General features: G+C 40.7%; 1 protein-coding gene across 5 annotated transcripts in view; it reads left to right on the top strand.

Moving 5' to 3' along the window:
* STAG2 (STAG2 cohesin complex component) overlaps window positions 1–9,657 on the top strand; it is an 80,925-nt gene extending 71,268 nt beyond the window's left edge. For 3 of the 5 annotated variants that reach the window (XM_069811011.1, XM_069811013.1, XM_069811012.1), the window contains exons 27-34: window positions 548–696; window positions 1,262–1,390; window positions 1,731–1,936; window positions 2,356–2,545; window positions 2,631–2,744; window positions 4,330–4,456; window positions 4,793–4,870; window positions 7,746–9,657. In XM_069811011.1, the coding sequence (XP_069667112.1) occupies window positions 548–696; window positions 1,262–1,390; window positions 1,731–1,936; window positions 2,356–2,545; window positions 2,631–2,744; window positions 4,330–4,456; window positions 4,793–4,870; window positions 7,746–7,769 (1,017 nt within the window). In that variant the 3' untranslated portion in view covers window positions 7,770–9,657. The other 2 variants (XM_069811015.1, XM_069811014.1) reach the window with 2 other exon arrangements.
* Window positions 9,658–23,061: the final 13,404 nt, after the last annotated feature.

Raw genomic sequence — 23,061 nt, 5'->3', positions numbered from 1 at the left:
CCAACTATTGATGAGTAGTTAAAAGTTTGATTCTCAGTTGCTTAGTTTCTGGTGTCTTTGGCAACTTCCCTAAAGACATGTTTCCATTTTAGAATTTCTTCATTATACTTGTATTTTGAAAAGATACAGAAAAAAAGAATTAGAAAGTAGTAGTTGGACAAACTGTGATAGTAAAGACCAGGTGAGAATTTACTCTGTTCATTTCTTTTCTGTTAGTGTATGTATCAGGGAATCCTACTAACTTATAGTATTCTAAACTCTAGAACACCTCATTTAGGGAAGTGCTGAAATTTGTCATCCAACATATTTACAGTTTGATGTCTGCTTGGACAGTGTGCATTTCAAGGATTAATTTTGAAGTGCAGACTCTTCAAGATAGGTTTGACTTGGCTTTCCTAAACCTCCATGTTTGTCTTTTGGGGTTGTCGAATTAAAAAAAAAAAAAAAGCTGTAAAACTTTTTTACTGAAACTTAGGTCTGTGTCAATTGATCCAAAGTTTGGCATAATCTTTTAATAAATTAAAATCTCTCTTTTCATTTCATACAGCTTTTCAATGAAATGATTCAAGAAAATGGTTATAATTTTGACAGATCATCACCGACATTCAGTGGCATAAAGGAACTTGCTCGACGTTTTGCTTTAACGTTCGGACTGGATCAGTTGAAAACAAGAGAAGCTATTGCTATGTTACACAAGTAATTGTGTGCTTTGTATTACTTCCTTTTTTGTAAACGCTTCTTGACTAACATTAAAGTATCTTTTCAGTCTTTCACAATCAGTTTGTTAATACAAAATGCATCAGCACTAGAGATGATACAGCCCATTTATAAATTAGGAGATGACTGCAATTTTGTCCCTGAATTAAACCTAAATGTTAAATAATGTTGACGTTCTTCAGCATCATTGTATAAGCCTGTAAATAATAGCAGTGTTGATGCTATGATGAAAAGTATTTTTAACTTTAAAAGTATTAATGTATTAAAAGTAGTCTTACCTGTAACAGTAAGAACTGATCCACTTCATTGTCAGTGGTGGTAACATTAGCCTCATGCAGAAAACTTGAAATGCAAGGTAGAAACATTGTGACAGAAAGAGTGTGTCCAGATTCAAATCATGAATAGTGTTCACTTTTTTTGCCACAGTATGGAAACATTGCTTTCTTGATGTAAAGGAAAGGTGTTCAGTTTTGATAGCTTCCAGTGCTTAAAACTTCTTCTTTAGTTTGTGCTTTATGTGACTCAATTTTTAACTTTTTCTTAGGGATGGCATAGAATTTGCTTTTAAGGAGCCTAATCCACAAGGTGAGAGCCACCCACCATTAAATTTGGCATTTCTTGATATTCTGAGTGAGTTCTCCTCCAAACTTCTCAGACAAGACAAAAGAACAGTGTAAGTACTTTCTTAATATTTGTAAAGATAACCATAAAAGACATGTAGCTGAATAAGTATGTATTTATGTGTATTGCATTCACCTAAAGTGGAATCTTCAGCACATCAAGATAAATTTTACACTAATACAGTCAAGTATAATCATAAAGGGTAAATTGTATTTCTCTTTGTTATTTTATGGTGGATGAACAGAAGTCATACTCTGGATTTGCTGTTGTCAGGCCTTTTTGTTAACTAGATGAGGAGCACTGGGTGTTAATTTCAGTAATTACTTATCTTGACATGTTAACATCTTGTTACAGATATTTTGCATCTTTGTAATTATTTTTTCTATTTAAAGGTATGTTTACTTGGAGAAGTTTATGACCTTTCAGATGTCTCTACGAAGAGAAGATGTGTGGCTTCCTCTCATGTCCTACAGAAACTCTTTATTAGCTGGTGGGGATGATGATACTATGTCAGTGATTAGTGGAATTAGTAGTCGAGGATCTACAGTAAGAAATAAGAAGACAAAGCCAGCAACAGGAAAACGGAAAGTACCTGAAGGTAGAACTTTCCTCATCTTAAAATTTACTAGAGTAGATATTCATATAAACTACACATGTCGATCCCTATTTGTTGGCTTGAGCGAATTTGTGTACTTCAATGTATTTTGAGTAACTTCTGTGCATGTATATGTCTTGGTGGGAAAACTATTCATTTGAAGAGTCTGAATAACATAACACTGATTCACAAAAGGAAATAAAGGTGCTATGCTGTGTTAAGTCACAGAATATAAAAGTATTTTAAATACTCTAGCCAAGGGTTATAAATCCAGACCTTTTGGGGCACATGTAAGACTTTGTGGCAAAAAGTAAAGAAATCAGTTCTCAGTAAGCAGAAAGTACATGCATGTAAGTCATGTTTAAACATTCAACTTTAGACTAATTTGAAAAAATTTACCGATGTCTTCTGTTTCCTTCCAGCTGAAGAAAGCAGCAGTAGTGACAGTATGTGGCTGAACAGGGAGCAGACAATGCACACACCAGTCATGATGCAGACACCTCAGCTTACTTCCACAATAATGAGGGAGCCCAAGAGATTGCGACCTGAAGAAAGTTATATGGGTGTCTATCCTATGCAGCCTGAACACCACCAAGCTCCACTCGATTACAAGTACGTAGATGAGTAGGTCTGCTTTGTGTTAGTGTTCATACACAAAACCAGTTCATGTTTAAAATAGAATAATGGTCTTTTTAAGCACGCAAGTAACGTGGATGTTGGCTCAAAGGCAACAGGAAGAAGCCGCGCGACAACAACAGGAGAGGGCAGCGATGAACTACGTCAAGCTGAGAACCAACTTGCAACACGCTATGTGAGTGAGAGTGAAATGCTCCTTCAGTGGTTTGGGGAGGGTTTATTAAATGCAGTGTTACTCCTCTATCTTCTAAGAGGGATACATCTTCTAGTTCTTGAGTAGAGTTTTTCTGTGTTTTAAAATTTTAAGTTGCCTTAGAAGAGCAGTGGTAAAAGTGCATGGTGATGCATTTAGCGGAATAGATCTGTTTGATTTCTTGCTTATTTTTGAACTAAAATTCCAGAAAAATTAAATAGTATTGAGCTTTGTAATAAAGGGAACTGGTTGTTGAACTGAATGCTCTCTGTGGCAGATACATATAATCAACACATGTGAAACATCCTCATTATGTATTCCTAACTGCAGACTCATTTTTAGAAAAGAACATGAAAAATGAGTTTTAAAATAGGTGTTCAATGTGTGAAGCAGAAAGTTTCTGTTCAGTTTAATTCTACTTTTTCTTTCTCCTTTGGCTTTTAAGTTGTAAGTTTAGAGTTCAGCTGCTTTTTTATTTAAAAAAAGTATTCCTTTTAAAGAAAGTGCTGTCTTCAGCATTTCTGTGAGTGATACAGATTTTGTCTGACCTAAACTGACACCAAAGTTGAGAGGAATCCTGTAGTACCAGTCTTTGTAGAGCTTCCCAACCCAAACACACAAAACCCTTGTGAAGTCCTCCATATTGTAAACGACAATAAAGACAGTCTAATGTTTCATAAATGAATGTTCTTCAGAGGCCATACATTCTTACTGTAGTGTCATTTACTTCACTGTGATTCATCATGTGTGCATTTTGACATGCATGCTGATGAAATTGTGTTCCAGAGCTAGTTTAGCTGAGCAGGGGAAGACTAGTTTTATGAGTTCTCTGTTTTATTGAAGGCTGTGTAGTTCTACAGAATAAAAGCACAAGTTGTAAACTAAAAGCTGGACATATATATTGAGGACCTCTACATCTTTCCCCTGCTTGTTTTCAATTCTTTAATACCTGTACTTCATGTAACATAGTTCAGTGCTTTGGTTTTTGGTTTTGTTTGGTTTGTGGTTTTTTTTTTTTAAATACAGTGACAGCAATTAGTATCATTGGAGTGACTCCTTACATTTTGCATAAGGTGTGATGTTGCATATAGAAGTTGCAAGGAAAAAGGATGAAGGACTGTGTAGGAATGTCTGAAAATGGATTTATGCATCCATTTTATCACAGCGATGTTCATAAGGCAGGAACAATTTTTCTTTAGGTAGCAAAGCGTAGGTTCTTTCTCGCTTGAGCATAAATACTTGCATGGATATCTCTGAATTAGGTGTGGTTTCAATCTGCTTATCAATTCCCGCAGAGTCTCAGAATACCCATTTAGAGATGTACCACAAAGTTCTATAAGTTGATCTTTTTTAGTTTTTCTCCTGCACTCTCTTAGTATCTTCTAGCTGGTTAAATACCAGCTTTCTTTAGTAGTAGTTACGCCTGTATTTAATTACTTAATTTCTTTTCTATCTGATGGAATTACCATTTGTTGACAGTTACTTACTGAACATTAGCTTTTTAAATATTCAGATAAAACTTAACTTGATTTAGTGCTAAACAATATGCTTTTTCTTTTCATTTCAGTCGACGTGGCACAAGTCTAATGGAAGATGATGAAGAGCCAATTGTTGAAGATGTGATGATGTCATCAGAAGGGCGGATTGAAGATCTCAATGAAGGCATGGATTTTGACACCATGGACATAGACCTAGTAAGAAATCTATTTGTCTTTTTAGTGGATTTTGGATTTGTGTTTCTGCTTTTGAAATAGATATTTGAATCAAATTTTCCTTTTGGTGAAACAGAAAAATCATTCTTGTTGATCTCTGCATTCTTAAACAGCTGTGCCACTGTCTGTATACAAGTGCCATCTGTTCAAACTGCCATACAAAAAGCAAGAACATTTCCTGTAATAATAATGTGAGATGAACATTTATCCCCTGTAAATTCTTGCCCCTTGAGAGTTCAGCTTCATTTATTACAGTTTAAAAACTCTTGGTTTTTGCTGAAATTACATTTAACATGTTTATTTGTTTGCTTTCTAAAGCCACCGTCAAAGAACAGGAGAGAAAGAACGGAACTAAAACCAGATTTCTTTGACCCCGCTTCAATCATGGATGAATCGGTAGGTTAACTTACGTAAGAGGAAAATAACGTAAAATCAGTCTTCAGGTTACAGTACTCTATTACTTCAAATTTTGAATGGAAAGAATGCAATCTTTAGGTTGTCTTCATTAGCTTATTTGGCAGACTGGTACAGCCAGTGAAATATTTTATGCTGTAATTCAGCTTCATAAATTCTAAGGTAGTCAATGTTCTTTGCAAGTTTATAGGATTTTTGTTCTTAATACCTTATATGTAGCTATGTAAAAATCAAAAGTCTTTGAATCTGAGAAGAAAACACATCTGGTATGGAAAAGACCCTTGCAGAGGTTGGTAGCAAAGAGCTTTAAAAAAAAGAAAAAAAAAAAAGAAAAATTGTGCATACACAATATTAAAGGCAAGTTTCCTATTGTCATGAGCTTAGTTGAGTGACTCTTATATCCTTACCAATTGTCAGGATTGGATGGTTTGCTTTTTTTAAAAAATTGGCATATTTACTTTTGTACATAAGTAAGATAATGGAGAAAATAGAGATAATACAGATATCTGTTTATAGAGATGAGAGGTATTTTTTCTTTCCGTATAAAGTTTTAGGTCCAAAACATCCGAAGTCTGTAGTTTCTGCTTGCAGTTGCCCTTTTTTCCGACTTGATAAATCTGCAGTCTCTATTCTCTTTTAAAAATCTGCATGAGGGATTCCTTCTGTCTTGAACCACTTGTAATGTATGCAGCCATTTTTGACCTTGTGTAGCTGGTACAAAATTACACTGGAAATAACAAGCTGCAGCAAGCCAGCAGAGGACAGTACAACAAGGCTTCCTGGGAATCTTGGACAGCTTGGTGGAATTTGGAAGACGGTTATGTATTTTTTTACAGTATTGTTGCAGCGTGAACCTGTTCTTGTTATGGGAGAAAGAAGTCTTAACTACTGTTTTAAATGCAAATCCATATATTTTGTACTAGTAGGCCTTTGCTTTAGTAGTAATGAATCAGATTAGGTTGTGCATCTAGCTGTTGTGTGTTCTGTTCTTGAAGTAACACCAAGAAAGTATATCACCTGTTCTCTGACATTCTGTTTGAAAATAGTCCTTCCCCTCCCCTTCCCTTCTTGATTTTTAATTGATTGATCTGTGAAATGGCAGTCAGGTTTTATTCTGACAATGCTGAAAACTTGGTCTTCTACAGGTGCATTTCATTGCTCTCAGAAACCTTTCGGCCTTTCAGCGTCCAAAGCTAATTAACAATAGTTTTAACAGGTCTGCTGTTAGCCAGGTTTCTTTCCTGTTACTTTATTCCTCACTGCTCCTCCATCCATCCCACGGGAGCCCAGGATTTGCCGGGCGCTCCTTAGCTGCAGTGTGGGAGCATCCCCACACGATGGCAGGCGGTCACAGCGGCATTGCTCCGCAAGCTTTTGGAGCCAGTTCCAGAGCCCAGCGGTGCCCTGCCTCAGCCTGCCAGCACAACAAGCTGGATGCTGTTCGGCTGCAAGGAGGGAGCAGTGGTGCACTGAAAAGAGCTGGTACGGTCAAGGGAGCACCATCTAGCAAACCTTTCTCCCAGGCAGGACGCAGCAAGGGTGCTGATCCTGGAAGCAGGACTGCAGAAAACGGCTGCATCGCAGCACGCGGCTGCCCTTTAGCATAAACCCCACCTAAGTGAATTTAACTACCTAAAGGAGGAGAGCTCTGCCGGTAGTTTAGGAGGCAACACGAAGCCGTCTGAAATCAGAGCTGAATTTATCAGGCAGTATTTTAAAATGTAAAAAACCCCAATTTCATAAATGCAAAAAACCTTCTCTGAATAAAGTTAATTTGCTTTATTCACATCATTTATTCCAGAGGTCCGTTATTCTTGGAGTTGCTGCACTTGTTTTGAATAGACCTAGACATAATAAAGCGGTTTAATTTATTCAGATGCACATGGTTTATGATCAAAATTTTAGTCTGTCTTCTCCTTTTTTTGATGTGTCCAGTTATTGCTGGCACCAGAGGCAGTTGTGTCTTAGTGTGCTATATTGTATGATGCATCTAAAGTGAACTTAATACCAAGAACCGTAAAAATTGCTTTGTAAACAGATAAATGTGAACAGCAGTGTTAAGGTTCAGGAAAATTAAGTCTCTCACGGCTCTCTGAGATTTTATAAAGTCCTCTAAAAGCAGGACGGTCGCAAGACCTGGATCTTCTGGGGTTTTGGTCTGGGGGTTTTTTTGGCGTATCAGTGGTGATACCTACTTCCATTGGCATAGAAAACTATATGGCTTGCTCCCACATGGGAAGTGGAAACTGATTCTTTGTTTCAGGAAGGGTTTTTCTTCACTTAATCACACAGTCTCCTGAAGGACAGTATTTTCATTTTACCTGATTATTGTTTGATTTTTTCACTGTCTTCCTGACAGAGTTGATATATTTAATAGGAAATATTAAGTTTATGTCCTGGCTAGCTGCTGTGAGATGACCTGTTGTTTTTATGAACACAGATACAGCAGCAGCCGGTGTATAGAGTGTTTTGTCCCAGGCTTAGTTGCTGGAAACTACACACTTGATTTCAAGTTAAGGCCAATAGAATGCCATTGTCAAAGAAGTCTAAGCTAGGCAACTAACTAAAAATTATTTTGCAATTATTACCTAAAATAATTAAAGCACAGTCTTTATCACATTCCTACTGGATCTAGTTAATTTCAAGTGTGGGAAAAATATTTTCTAATGAATGAGGTGCCCTTTTCATATTACTACATAAATCAGAAGTGTGGTGAATCTGGTTTGGAAGAAAAATAAACTTACAATGCCTTAACATATCTTGAAGTGTCTTAATCTTAAATCTTATACTAATTGCTTTGTTTTTGTTAAATGTATAGTAGACTACAAATTGACACCGTTTCTAACTTTTTTTTTAGGTTCTTGGGGTGTCAATGTTTTAATACCAGAGCAGCAAATAAATCAGTGGTGAAGTCATTTTCTAAGTGGAAGAGGAAGTTTTTCAATACAAAATTGTGGTAGATACAGTGAAATTCTGAACAGATTTTTCTCTAAGGAGAATGACATGCTTTCAAGATCAAGTGCATTGAAGGGGCAGTTTTGTTTGCCTGAAAAAAAAGAAATGTAAAGGACAAGTAAACAATTTGAGGATAAGCTACACTTTTTGTTGGGGAAAAAAAAAAAATCAATATTTTATTTATGTGCTATCAGTTTATTTCCGGATCATAAGAAGTATTCCCTCTGAGTTTTAATCTTACAGTCTGAGAGGTGTTTGGTACAGATTTGAGCCCCTCTCTATACATTTGCTGGCTATACTAAATAATCATGAGCTCTGCTGGATTGCTGTTTACATCCATGAACTGAAATAATAGATGGATTGGTTTTCCTACAGTGATAGAACCAGAAGAGTGTCAGTATTTTAAATTAAATGCAAACTTCAGCAACAGAAGGTTTGTATTAATTAATCATGGGAAAAAAATACATAAAGCAGAATTTTAACAGCTTTTTAATCTAAACCACACTTTTATTCCAAAAGCTTCATGCTAGCCTTCTCAGAAAGGTCCATAAACTATGAGCTACCAGAAAGTAACAGATCTCAGTCATGCTTGCCCATTACCAACCCTGAAAGTTTGCTTGTCCTTTAAGAAAAATGTAATGTTGTGAAATTCCTTCCAGTAGTGCCACTGTATTTTGTCTCCAAATAAAAGAAGCTTATTGTAGTATGTTTGCAGAAAAATTCTAAACAAAAATTATACAGCTTATTAGAGTGTGGGAATAGGGATCTAAATTTTAAATAAAATTATATATATATATAAATTGGTGCTGATTTTATAATTGCGCAGTTTGTTTAGTTTTTTCTTACTTTTAAATTCCAACTTAAAATTATGAGGTTTCAGAAATATATTGAAAGTTTAACAATGTTTAAAAATAGAAGAGCATGAGAATTCATGCTTTAAAAATGATTTTTAAATTTGTATTTTATATTGTTTTATCTATCTGTCTTTGCAAGCAGTCTTCAGGTTAAAGATACTTCTAACAGGTTACAGTACATTTCCTCTGTATGTAAATTAGATTGGATAATAGAAATTCATAAACAACCCATAATATTCTTTGAAAGCTAAGCTTTAAACTTCATTTTGTGTCCATTCACAAATAAATTAAATTTGGTCTAAAACAGAAAGTGGATCTACGCCATTTTGACATCGACTCATTTTGCAAGGCTTAGGCAGCTAGACATCATTTTAAAGGAAATATTAACTTATATTACATATGTATATTTTTTGTCAGTTGTCTCTCAGTTCTTGAGGTATATTATTTTAATCATTCCATGCCTTAATATGCTTGCAATACAAGAATCTCCCCAAATGGGTGAATACAAAAAGGCTTCCTGTTTTTAGACTCAGAAATTAAACATTCGGCTGTGGTAGCCAAAAACCATAGATTATCTAAAGGATCATGATAAAATATAATTATTTTACTAAGTCATGGGGTAACAACAAACTCAAAACTAGATCTGCCTAACTCATTTTACATAAATAAATACTCTCATGTCTAAAAGTACTGCCTATATTGTTTTTCACACCACTGCATTTAATAGAACTGCTGAGAGGACTGTATATATGATTTTAAACTTAAGTTGATTTTTCTTACTCTTGAAGGAGTGTTTCTTTGTGAAAGCAGTTCTTACAGCTTTGTTTTCAACCAGCTAAAAATGTTTTATATATTTACCTTAACCTGTTGTCCTCCACATTCTATTGTCCTAATTGTACTGTTTTCTGATTTGTATTTATGTCTTGAGACAGTAACTTTTTGAATAAAAATAAACCTACAGTATGTTGTATGTTTGATCTTTTTAAATCGGGGTTAGGGGAGGACAGTGAAGAAAGGGGTATGAGTAATGCAAATGTTATGTTTATAGAAATCAAAATCTTTTTCCATGTCTTTTAAGTGTTTGTCTCAGAGTTGGGATAATGTATGAAAAACTGCACTGTTTTATATTTGTAATAAATTGTACAAGTTTTTTAAATGTGAATAAAGCACTAATTGGGTAATAATTTAAAGTAGAAAAGTTAATGCAATCATGATTGTTTTAAATATGCTTTAATTTGAGATAAACTTGTTAAAATAATTAGTGTAAATACAGAGTGAGCTTTTCAAGAGGTTAGTACCTGCAAATAAAATTTTTAAAATTTGTATAGAACTTTTACATGCCAAGAAATCAATGGTTAATTATTTTTGTGTTACGTTTTTTAAAGGTGTATCAATAGCCTTTCTGTTGGTTTCTTTTTCCTATTAACTTTTATCTGACATCATTCAGAATGCTTTTGATTCAGACATTGGAGATATTGTATATAGTCCAATTGAAATACCACTAAAAGCGTATGCTACTTTCCATTTATTACATCCATCGTACACCTGATAAACATTCTAAGCTTAATTGGCAAGACAGCAAGGAAATGAGGGGGGAAACCCTAAACATCTCTTCCCCTCCCACTCCCCTCTTCTCAACTACTGAGCAGCTCTGGCTGTGCGTTGAAAACTCCTTTCTGTTACAAGGCTTTTTAAAGGAGTCATGTTAAAATCTTAGAGATAATATTTCTAATCATTGCTAATGTAACTTTGAATGTTTTTTTTAATTATTATTATGATTACAAATGTTCATTCCTGTCTCTAAATCCTGCTGTAAGTTCAATAGTATCTTGTGGAAAATGGTTTTAGTAGGTTCTAAGTTTATAACACAAGTAAAATACCTTCACTATACAGTGTAAAGTCTGTTCTCGTTATACCATTTTGGTACAAAAGCCTGTAAATGAAAGAAATTTGAGTTTTGAAGAGATATGTGATAAAAATGTAGAAAACAACAAACAATTTGGAGAAAGTAAAGCCTGTCCTCTAGTTTACCAGAGAGGCCACAGAGAAGATATTGACACAGAATGAAATTCAAAGGAATAGTCTTCACATACTCTGTAAAAAGTATTTCTTGATATTAAACAACCAAAGACAATATGTAAGAAGTTAGTGATTGCTGTTGTTTGTTTGTTTGTTTTTCCTTTGGATGGTGTGGTGCTGATTCCTGTAGCTTGTTAGAGACAGTAAATCCCCATCTTCTCTTAATCTCAGTATAACTAAATAATTGTCTCTTTAAAATGTACTCCTCTCTGTTTTCCTGATAGTTTACACATACACTTGTCCTAGCGTGGGATTTCAGGATACCAGTACTATTAATTTTAACTTCCTTCCCGTAAGAAGTCTACTGAGTTTTTTTAAGATGCTTGGATTCACAGTAGTGTTTTGCTGTTTTTTTCAATCTTACAGCTGCCTTTTTTTTTTTTAATAGCCTGATGAATGTCATGGGCTTGTTCATTCTTTGAAGCATTTTTAAAAATTGTCAATTTGTGCTTCAGAATTCTTTTGATAAAACACAAATTGGTTCTTTAAAAATAGACTTATTCCTACTTAACTGCTTTAATTTTCTGTAACCAATTTATGATACTGAAATGCAGCTTATGCCACTCCCTCATTTTTCATAGTCCTAAGCAATCTCAAGTACTGAGGTTTGTTTAGTTCCTGATATTTATTGGCATCCAAAAGGGATCGTATCTTTGATGGAGGTGGGTGACGACATATACTTGGAAAACAAGGTAATGTAGGACAATACCATTCTATAATAATAATAATAAGTCTATTAAAGAAGTAATGATTCAATGTCAATTGTGCCTGTCATCTTCCTCAGCTGTCTCTCTCCTGTATCCCTCCTTCATGTTGCTGAGCTTTCTTGAATGTATTTCTTTGATTAAATCTTAGTTTTCATATTTTTTAAAAAAAATTTTAACAGCTAGACTTCGAGTTGTTACTGGTTTTTGTAAATGAGTGCCTTTCAACCAGAAATTCAGTTGCTTTTTTTGTTGTGTTTTTTGTAGCTACTGCCAGATTTTATAGACTTAAATCATAGTGGCAGTACGGTGGTAAGATGCTATGACCGTGTGCAGAAAAATGCTCCAAAGAATGTTCAAGTGATTGGATGGATGGCTGGCAGAACCCCACACGAAAACTTCTGTGTTCTTCTGTTCTCTGTAGTCATGCTTCCCTAAACGGATTCTGTAATTTCTGCTAAGCTTTTCTGAGCATTTTTTGTTGGAAGAGGAAAGGCCATCACGTTTTGCCTATATTGACTATTTTTGTTGAAGAAAAAGCTGCAGTTACCAGTTTTAAAAGTGAAGTTTGTGTTCAGCTGATAACAACTTGAATTCTGTACTTCTAGAAAAGTTACTTAAGAAGAATTAATACAGTAAACTATAAATCAAAATAATAAAACCTCTAGGAGTCCTAGAACATCTCAAATTAGGCAGGGGGTGTGAAGTTGGTAGTTATTTTGTGAAAGCATTCAAGTAATACAACAAAGTTTTGGAGAAAGTGATGAGTTTGATGAAGACAGTTTGTGTGTTGAGGTGGGTAATGACAGGTCAGGTCAATGCAAACAGCAGAAGTTTGTTTCAAATTTGGTAGGCTAAGGGCGTATCTAGAATGCTGTCTTGAATAAGTGACCAATGTCCTGTTTATTTCCATTCTTTGAGTGCCTTTGAGAAAGCTTGCGCTTTTTTCCTTCTTTTTTTTCTGGATACTAATATTGTTATGATTTATTTGTCAGAATTTTAGCAGGGACAGTGTCCCTGTGCTTATTTAGCCCTTCTCTAGACTGCTCATTCAATACATTTGACCTTAACTTAAAACTTTTCCCCGTGTACCTTTCTCAATTGCCTGCAACATCTGTCAGCAGGCATTGTAAGGCAGCGGTTCCTTGGGAGTCGATAGGAACGCTGCGCCGTAGTTAATGCAGCGACTAGTTTGGGTTGGCTCGGAGCTATGGTACATATGACGGGGCTTCATCTCAACCTTCTGATCTCATACTGCTCAGCCCAAGTATTTATCTGAAAGAGTGCTTCAGCCTTTGAGTACCATGTTGGCAGCTCCACGTGAAACCTCTTATTTACCACACCATATGGCCATTCCAGGAAGCCACGCAATTTGCTGTTGCTTTCTAAATAGCAGTTAAACCACAGTTCTTAGAGTGACGTATGCGCAGGTCTCAGTATTTTAACACGCTCTCTTCACAGGTTTATGTTCTGTTTTCTTCTTTTTAGACTGCTGAACTCCACTGACAGCAAAAAAGCAAACCACATCCACTTGTTTTTCATATCGTGTACAAAAGATGTGGCATATCTTATATTTAGTCTGTTCTTTGTATTTTTCATCCTAAAATACTGAGCTGTCTTTTATACGACTGTTCTTGCATATCAACTGACAAAACCTGTCTTTTCATTATTTCTGTTGCTGGCTTATAATCTTTTGAATCTTGAAAAGTGGATTTTTGGGGGCGTTTTTCTAACTGAAGTCTTCCATTACAGCCAGGAATTGAAGTGCTCTATGAAACCTAGCGTGGATTAGGGAAGTGGCTTTGTCATTGAAAGCACTATCTTGTCATTTCCATCCTGTTTGAGGTACTGATGGTATTATGGTTTAAAAACATACTATGTAAATGCTTGTAACTGGAGAGGCCTACAGATTTGGACTATCAGTAGTTTTCCTTGTGTAGGAACTTTTTTTTTAATCTTCCTCATATCAATAGCTTGTACTTGAAGGCAGCTTGGTTGAAGTGCCATGAAGCTTAAAGGAACAGATGTTCTATTTAAAGTTGCTTTCATTACAAATTCTCTCTCTCTTTTTTTTTTTTTTTTTTAAACTTGCAACATTTAATCTTCTACTTCAGAATGACTTTTAACTTGCATAGTTCTCTAGCTCACCTGGGCCGGATTTGTAGATCTGGCAGAAAGAAGTGGCACATGAAGGATGTGATTTCAGCTGTTTGCATTCCCTTCCTTTTGCTGGGATTTGTGTTGAGTTAACCAAAGAGAATAGGTTGGTTGGTTGTCGTGGCATGCTACTGATTTGTCACAGATTGCGAGAGGTCCACCGATTTTGTGGATTTGGACGGTTCAGAAGCATTGTCTCTTTGCATGCTGTTCCTTTAGTGAACAGTATTAGATTTAGGTCACTTGTCTTTTGAACTTTAATAATGGATCAACATGTCTTTTAGACTTTTCTTAAATCCCTACCCACAAGGAAAGCCAGGTTTCTTTCTTTCTTTTTTTTTTTTTTTTAAATGTGATTTGCTGTTCATCTCTTATTCATTTACTAGAAATGAATCATGTGTGGAGTGGTCCACAGAACCAAACCACACCACTTAGTGATGTATAATCAAAAATGTGGTAACTTGGCAGGATGGGTCTTGCGGGTGGATAATGACTCCTGTTCTACAAAACACAAACATACATACGCACGAATGACAGCACCAGATCTAGTTTACAGCAGCGTAACGTGGATCTGGAGAACAAGATGCTCTGACCAGTCAGCATGTTGGGCCCTGGCTGAGAGATGGGCCACAACGTGGTTCCTCCTCAGGCTCTGCCTTCCACGTCGTCAAGCCCTCTGTGGCGCCCATCTCCTCTCTGATGGGGTAATTAATTATTATTCCCATGTTAGCTTGTGACCAGGCTGCCAGTGGCTTTGCTAGTCCTGTAACCCTGTGTCAGCCACCTTCGGACTCCACCAAAAAGAATACCAAAGCAGTTACCTTTGCTGCCCAGTTAATTTTAAATTGATTAGTGTGATCAGCTTGAGCTGGGCAAATGCAGTCAGGTCTCACCTCCCTGGGGAGGGAGATAATTCATTTTTTATTGGAAAAAACGTTAGAGAAGTAAACCAGCTTGGTTTTGGTCCAAGGCTTTCGGACCGTTGTATTGTAGGAATAAGAAGATGTGATGCGTCGGCATAAAGTACGTTTCTTATCCCTGTAGGACTTGCTGGGGGAGAGGAGTGGGGACAGTTACACTGCAAATGTTTTACCTGAGACAGCTTTTTCAAAAAACTCGGAAGATTCTAACTCATTCCGGCTTAGTTTTTGAAGAAGTCCTATGGAAATGAGGACTGAAAAATGTCACTGATTTTATTCCCCACTCTCAGCCTGAATTTGGAAGGCCCCTCTTAATTCCACACCGTACGTAAGTGGTCAGGAGAGCGATAGAAGTCTGTTACTGTCTCCATCCTCGGGTGCTGTCGTAGGTAATGGAAAGTGGGCAAAAGTGTTTGGCAGTATTGAAGTGACGGGCAGGCAGATACCAACATACCTTCTTTCACCTGCATACATTGAACAGGATGAGTCTTTTCTGAATTTAAGAACAGTGATTCTTTCTTGTAATGGCAGACTTTTTCTGTACAGTTTTAAGGTAGAAAGGGTGCGTATTACAGGAACTTGGACTGAACGATTTGGGGAACAGAGCCTTGTCTTTCAAGGCAGATACGTATCATTAAGCAAACTGATGTTCATGGTACAGCTGATTACAAAGAATTCTGCTTTCGAAGGATGATGCTAGCAATTATGCAAAGTAAAACTCCAGTTAGTAATACTGTGCAGCTCAAATCAGTATGATATTTTCAAAGTGATGCCTTGTAGCTTTTGCAAAAGTCAAAGTACTAATTCTGTTTTCATTCTAGTACCATAGCGTTTAGGGGTGAGTTTTCCCTGACTTTATATGAGAATCAGGCCTGGATAGATAATTTGTGGTCACTTATTGAATTTGGCCTCTTTGATTTGTTCAAACATGGGATGTTTTTACAGTTACTTCTGTTTCTGGTGCTACTATCCCTGGCTGAGATTCAGGCTTTTTTTCCTGCCACCTTTCCGAAATACAGGAATTTCTAGTTATCTTTGGTCCCTATTGTCTTTTTTTTTGGGGGGTGGTGGGTGGTGGTGTTTTTAATATCCTCTCTGGAGAACCAAGGCTTTTTAATGCTACTTCAGTATAGCTCTTGACACCTACCACATCACTGAGTGAAGATAACCTCCATATTAGCAGACAGCTTGAGACTTTTGTTTAAGACAGCCCCTAGTCTCCAAACCAGACTGAGAAAAAGTCGCCAAGTATTTGTTCACGACATCCAAAATGTTGTTAAAGCAACAAAATACACGTCACGATATCCAACCTGGTTATAATTTTTAATGAGATTGTAGAATCATACAAACGCTGCTTGGACGGGATCTGTAGAGATCATCTAGTCCAGCATCCCTCTGAAAGCTGCAGTCAGCCAGTTGAAGTCAGCCTCAACGGAGCCGGTTTTTCGTAGCTGAGCCTTAAAACGCCGCGAGGGCTGGCAGTAACCTGCTGCAGCGCTGCCCTACCACCCTCCTGGCTCCGAAGCTTCGTCCGTGTCCCAGCCGAGCACCCCAAGCCCCAGCTCTTTCCCCATCTCTACCGCTCGCCCCGACCGGGAGGAGCCTGACCCCGGTGGTGGGTGCTGGGGGGCTGCCCCCCGCCTTTGCCAGCCCACCCAGCCTGGTCGCCTTGCCCTGTCCGAGCAGGTCGTGGGCTCTTTGCCGCGACCCTCTCGTAGCCTCGGCTGGGCTTTCCCAATTCCTCGCGCTCCTCTTGGATGGGGGGGGCCCAGCGGTCGACGCGCTACGCCGGGCATGGCCTCGCCGGAGCAGAGGACTGTAACGCCTCAATCTGCTGGCCAGGCAGGCTGCCCTGAAGAAATGGAAGATAATCTTTAATCTGCGTAAGCCAGGATCAAGCAATTTTTACATTCAGCCAACTCTCAGCAGGCATTTCCAGAATTACGAGGCAAATGTATTTTACTGTACATCGTACTAATATATCACCACTTGAGGGAGTGTTTAATATTCCGTTTACGCCTGTTTAGTCACTTGATCTGCATGAGCAGAGATTTACTCCACCGGAATGAGAGGTGCTGGTCCGGAGAGCGGCGGTGCCTGCCCGCTCCCGGCAGGCAGCCCGCTTTCCATCAGGCTAATGAGTACGGGAAGACTTAAATGTATTGAAAGGATCTTTTTTTCTTTCAAATATTTCCAGTTAACTCTTGACACTTGTGCGTAAACTCCAGTGCAGTGTGGCGTGTCCCCTTCTGCAGGGCCCGTCCGTTTGCGCATACGCAGCCTGGATGGTTCTTTGGGCTGGAATTGATCTGATCCCCCTGACGCAAATGTCGCTGCCGTGCCTGGTTCACGGCTATCTGCAGCTTGGGATAAGGTCTCTGGTGGTGGTTTGGGGTTTGTTTGTTTGGGGTTTTTTTTTTTTTTCCCCTCACCCTTCCCTTTTTTTTTTTTTTTTTTTTATTTTCCCCCTATCACTTTCTACCTGCAGATCTTCACAAACTGTAAATCTCTACAAGAACGTACAAATAAGCAGAGCTGTTCTTGTTGCTTTCCAGTAACAAAAAAAAGATAATCCTTTTTTCAGAGGAAAGAAGATCGTGATAAGCCACTTCAGGGCAAAGATAAAATGGGTTAACAGGACTCTTCATAGAGAAGAATAACCGCAATGAAGAAAATAACCTTCTTAAAGGATACTTCAGGGTCTGTATTGGGAGAGCAGGGCTGAGGCTTCTCCACCGTGTTTCACAGACTGCGTGGGTGGACTTTGTCTTTCCCCCGTGTCCCTTGAGCCCCGGGAGCTGTCGGAGGGCACTGCGAAGGGCTGCGGGTGTCCGACCGATCCCTCTTCTCGGTTTGAAGGGCTTAATGCTCTTCTCCCCCCAGAGCAGCCCTCGCCTCTGCGGGGGCTTTCACCTTTGAGCGGATGGAGGATTACCTCTGTGTTAATGAACAAAACGGCAAGTACTTTTGGAGCAGAAAGGAATTAATTACTAGATTAAAATGGGCTGAGTTCTCTGTCTTAGGAAAATATTAATATGTTAGGAAAGTATTAAATTACAGGAGCCTCTAATAGAAATAAAGGAGCCAGCAGAGTAGAAAGGTAAAACGGCAGATGTTTATGTGGGTTTAGTGGCTGAGAAATTTGAGAACAGATTGTACTTTTCAATACTGTCAGGATGTGATTTACAGATGTTTTGGTTTAGATGTGTAATGGAAAATAGGTTTTAAGTGCTGGAGCGTCACTGTGGTGAAGGCTGCTGTACTTCCCGCTGGAGAAAAGGTCAGGTAAGTGATGTTCGGCTCCTGGGAGAGGACTTCATTGTTCTTTCGTTTGGCCAGAAATTTGGGGAAGAGAATACTTCTTGTTCAGGCTTAAGTGCAGCATAAATGTAGCTAAATTTATTCTAGGACCCAGAATAGCCCCGGAGCGTGAGCCGTGGTGCATTATGCTGTGCAGATACTCTTTATCTCTCATTAATAGACCCTCCAGTAGCCTGATAGACGCCTGTGCTCCCACAGCGTAAAGTGATCCGCTCCAGTAGCGTGGGCGTCTTGCTGGTTTTCAAGATACGTGGCCACCAGAAGGGCTCCCTGAAGAGACTCGAACCACAATATGAATTCCACATTCTCACCATAATGCCTTCTGGTGAAGTATTTGGGCTTGTTTCAGGTCCTTATAGCGCACATCATTATGGACCGGTGGGGTTTGAATGCTAAGGTGGTTATTCCATTTCCATCACAGGGACCACTCTCTCTTCCCCATTTCTCCTGGAGGGCCCTTCTCAAGATAATGCTCTGTTAAAACAGGAGATCCTCACCGTAGCGGAGTGGTCTCTAGTTGGGACTTTGGGAAGAGGTTCTTTCCGAATCATCGGGGAAAAAAGTTGTGCATTAACCTCTTTGGGACTGTTTTCTCTGCTAGCATGTCTTACTGTGTCCTCTGAGCAGCCCTCCAGCTAGAAAGAAAAATAAATTCCAAGGTCTGAGCGTGTTCCGCAGGAATCTGGGATGGAAGTTCCAGAGAAGCCAGTCATCCAACTTGCCATATTTTTCCCAAGTTTTCTTTAGGTCTCTGTTCTGAATGGATTTGTCATGGCTGTGACGTTTTTCAGCCTGGAAAACACTGATTTTTTAAAATTTTTTTAATTTTTTTTTTATCCCTTTTGTGGTTGCCTGACCTAGCGGTAGGGTAGATGTCTTGCAGTGTGGTGTCGTGGGGGAGCACCCACCCTCGCCGCCAGCACCCGTCGCCTTGGCCCCGACGGTGGCATCTCAAAGCAGCAGGCACTGTGAAGTGGATACCAGTAAAGCATAAAAGTGGTAACATGAGAAACCACATGGCTACTGCCATGTATTAGATGATGACATAAGATACGCAGGTATATCGTTTCATTAATAGCAGTTAACTTAATCAGTTCTTTTCAACCTTGAGTATGAAATTGGCAGCCTGTCCAAAGTGCTGTCCTCAACTCTTGTACTGCCGTACTTCAGCCTTTCTTCTCCTAAAATTTTTACAGTTTCTTAACTCGTTAGACATTTGCACAACTAATCGTCAAACATGTTCTTGGCATAGTGAAAAGAAAAAACCTCACAATTTCTATTTAAAATTTGAATAGTTTTAAACTGGAATTTATTTGACTTCACGTTCAGCTCCTGAGCTGGTGTCAGGACCTTGGTAATGCCGACTCCTGCACCTGTTAGGACTGATCAGTGTCATTTAAAAAGGAATTTAGGATCTATCAAATTTGATACGCTTTCCACTGCATAATGAATGTTTCTGTCTCCACACTCTCTCAGTGGTAGTCGAAGTCTCCTTGGTGCTATAGATGGATTTGTTTTAAGCCAGGCTAAGACTCTGCAAGCTCTTCTTCCAATCAGCGAGGCATCGTTACAGCAATAAAAAGAAATGTTAGAGGAAGTGGGAGCAAAACCCTCTTCTTTCCTGAGGAATGATCATAAAACCTTGGATGACTCGGTTTTCTTTGCCTCCATTTTACGCTTCATGTAACTACCCCTGTAAGCCTGACTGATGTTTTACGGCATCTCTTCCGTGCCGCCCTGCGGAGCGTTGTGGCCGGGGGAGCTGCGCTGGTGGCTGCTCGGCATCCGCGTGCTCCCCGGGGCCAGCGCCGAGGGGGGGGGGGGTCTGGGCTGGGGGGCCGTGGACGAGAGCGAGCGGTTTACTGGATATGGACCAGGAGCGGGTGGTGAGCCATGGCGGGACGGGAATGGGTGTCCTCTTCGTCAGCGGGGGAAACGGGGGCCCGGGAGAGCCTCTGCTGTGCCCGAGAGGGGACGGCTCTGCCGGTGGGTCCTCGCTTTGGGGGTGGTTGGAGGGTTTGCAAACTGCTCCGCATTGCCCTCCCTGAAAGGATGCGCGAGACGCCGGTAGCGCTCTAGGAAGGGCTGGAAGCTTTCTGTATAGATTTCTCACCGCCCCGTTACATCATCTTCGGAGATGGAGAGGCTTCTGCTCATCTTGTTGTAAGAGATGCCGTGTGTTAAGCCGGGCAGTGTCTCGCAGCAGGACGGGAAAGGTTCCGCAGCGCTCCGGGTGCTGCAGAGCTGGAGGGAGGGGTGGGGGGGTCCAACTTCTGAGAACGGTTTCGTGGGCCGTCTCGCTGGGACCACAGGTCTGGTGCTGCCCCGTCTTACACCAGGCAGAGCATTTCTGCGTGGGAACCGCGGGCGCGAACCTCCGGAGACGCGCAGGGAGAGGGTCGGGTACTTGCTTGGCAGGTGATGGCGGCTGCTCGATACACTCCAAAGTGGAATTTTAGCAAAAATGGGATCCGCTGTCACTCCAACTGCTCGACAGAAGGCTGAGCTGCGGGGACCGCTGAGCAGGTGTCTGACTTGCAGACATCTTCTCCGGTGCCAGAATGGTGTCTAAGCCCTTGGACAAATTTGCTGGAATCGTTCTAGTATCTTGCAGTACTGATGAAGTCTGTAGGTTTTTTTCTGCAAGGCTGATGGAAGCCACATGGAGCCTCTTACCTAAATTGTCATTTCCTAATCAACTCTTTCAGTGTATCACAAAAGACCACCTTCTACAACTTCTAAAAGTTTACATGCAAATTAAAATCAACCTTTCTCTTGAGCAAGCGCTGCGTACGTACATCTGAATAACACAGCGTCTCACAGCTGAGCAGAACACAGACGTTCTAAATTTGGGGTTTATTTCACAACATCTGGGCACAAAAGCAGTGTCATGCAATGGTACTGAGTGCCCTTCGTGGACAGGAGATGCTCCAACCCCTGCTAGTGGTTTCCCAATTTCTGGGAGCCCACCCAGCCCGGAGGCAGTGATGTGCCAGAGCTGCATGACCTCAGGACAGATGGACAAGAAACAAGGGGTGAGAAGAGGGACGGTAGCAGATTCACCTCCATTTAGGAGCCTTTGGACTCCTTTTTGCTGTTTTTCTGCAGCACGGCGGAGCTCTGTGTTTGTCTTATATCCATAAATGAAGGTGGGGAGCGCTATAGGTTTTATAGGGCATCCACCTAAAAACCCAATGTGATATAAAGTGTGACATCATGGGGCGAGCTGTGGGCTGGGCTGTGCAGTTGCAGTGAGCTGGAGTCTCTTGTACTTGTGTTTGGGGGGGGGACAGACATGAAGTGGAGAACAGGAGGGATAGGAACCAAATGAGATACAAGTTAGGGAAAAAAAACAACAAACAAAACTGTAAGAGGGGGAAAAACAAGGGAAACTTGTTAATACCAGTTAAGCTGGTTATCCGGCAATTAGGTGGACTTGCACATGTCCCAGGAAAAGAAGCCATTAAGGAAAATGGACCTGCCAGCAAGTGGAGAGAGACATGATTGAGGAGGAAACTGCTGGTGCTGCTCTGTAAAACCTGGGCTTTGAAGGGAACTTTAGCGTTGGGTGGAAAATCTGAAGTCACTAAAATGGAAGGGAAGAGGAAGTCGCAGAGCTACGCAGAAGGCAAAAAGCTCTGCAGAAACCTGATCATTGATGCTGAGGCAGCGGGAGCCCTGCTCAGGTAGGTGAAGGCAGGAAAGGCAGCTCCTGCCTGCCCGAGAATGGGCCCCTTTGGTTGGGAAAGCTTCCCCTGGCTGTAATGCTCATCGTGCTTGGTCTCTTCCAGCTTTTTTGAAGCTCTCCCGTCACAAAATCCCACGTTATCAGATGAATGAGAGGGGCCCTGTCTCGCCGGTTGTAGGTCTTAGTCCAAACCCCAGCGGGCGAGAGAGAAAAGTGTGTCCGATGAACGTGCCGGGCTCTGGCTCCGCTCCAGGCTCACGGCCCCCCGGAGCGCTGTGTGATCCCGCAGACGAATGCTCAGCCCTTCTGTCATCCCGAAACGCCTTCGCTGGCGTTGCAGGGTCCGTGGGCGCAACCCCTCCCGCAAGTAAGCGCGGCTGGTTTGAACCTCCCGGAGCGTGCGGAGCCGTTCCTGGGAGATCCGTGGGTGCCGGTGTGCCGTGGTTGAAGGCAGATAGTCCCAATCCCACAACCAGACGACTGTGGGCAGGCAGCTGAGACCTGGGTGGAAACCAGAGCTTGCAAATTTCCAGTGTGCAGGGCTTGCAGCAGGAGGAGCTTGTGCCCCCCCATCCCTTTGCAGTGTCTCTTGGCTCCCGCTTGTCGTCTTTGCTTTTCCGTGCAAACACAGGTGGCCTCCGCCTCTGCAAAACCCTGAAACCCGTAACGAGCTGTGCGAACTGCCAAGAGCTTTTTTTTTTTTTTTTTTTTTTTTTTTTAGGAGAGAGATGAGATGATTTAAAAATTGATTTAGTGAAACATCTCAGCCTAGCAGTTATGTCGGTCTCTGTTGGGGAGAAGAATGGTCTTTTCTCTCCCTGGCAGCATCCCGCCGTGCCTGCAGGCTTTGCCGTGCTGCCGGTGCTGTCCCCGCGGCGCAGTATTTGGTGGGGACGGGCCGATCGGTCCCCACCGTGTACCTCCTGACGCTCACGCTTTGCCAGGCTGGGCTCTGTCCTACGGCCATCTGTCTGTCCGTCCATCCTACGTGGTCCACCGCAGACATCGGTCCCGCTTTTTGTGCCCCATAGCCTGGACGCGAGTCCTCCCACCATCTGGGCACAGGGCACTGCTGGCCGGTGAGGAAACCCCTAGTCCTCTGGGTTTGTGAGAAGTCCGTGGAAAGGTTTCACGGCCTTTCCTGACAGTTCTGGGAAGGGGAGGAAAAAAAGTGTGGATTTTTTGGAGAAAAAGGTTTCCTTCTTGCTATGGGATTCTGCAGCCTTTCAGGCACCTGAGTAAACGTTCATTCTGGTGAACTGCTCACGCTGCATCTCCGTGATCAAACTGAAGTGGTTTGAGCTGGGTCACTAATAAAAAACAGCTATTTGCATTTCTGTTTCAAACTGTGTTCAAAGCACCAGGCGTGAGAGATGGCACTTGGTGAGCGATTACTGCGTTTCATCGCTTGGTCTGTGACTCACATCTGTCTGGTGCTTTTATGCCAGATCTCCAAAAAGGCCCAGAACTCACCTGGGGATGGATTTTTAAAAGT

This window comes from Haliaeetus albicilla, chromosome 23 (genome assembly GCF_947461875.1).
Source record: "Haliaeetus albicilla chromosome 23, bHalAlb1.1, whole genome shotgun sequence".
NCBI lineage: Eukaryota > Metazoa > Chordata > Aves > Accipitriformes > Accipitridae > Haliaeetus > Haliaeetus albicilla.
This window is presented reverse-complemented; position numbering and strand designations above follow the sequence as displayed.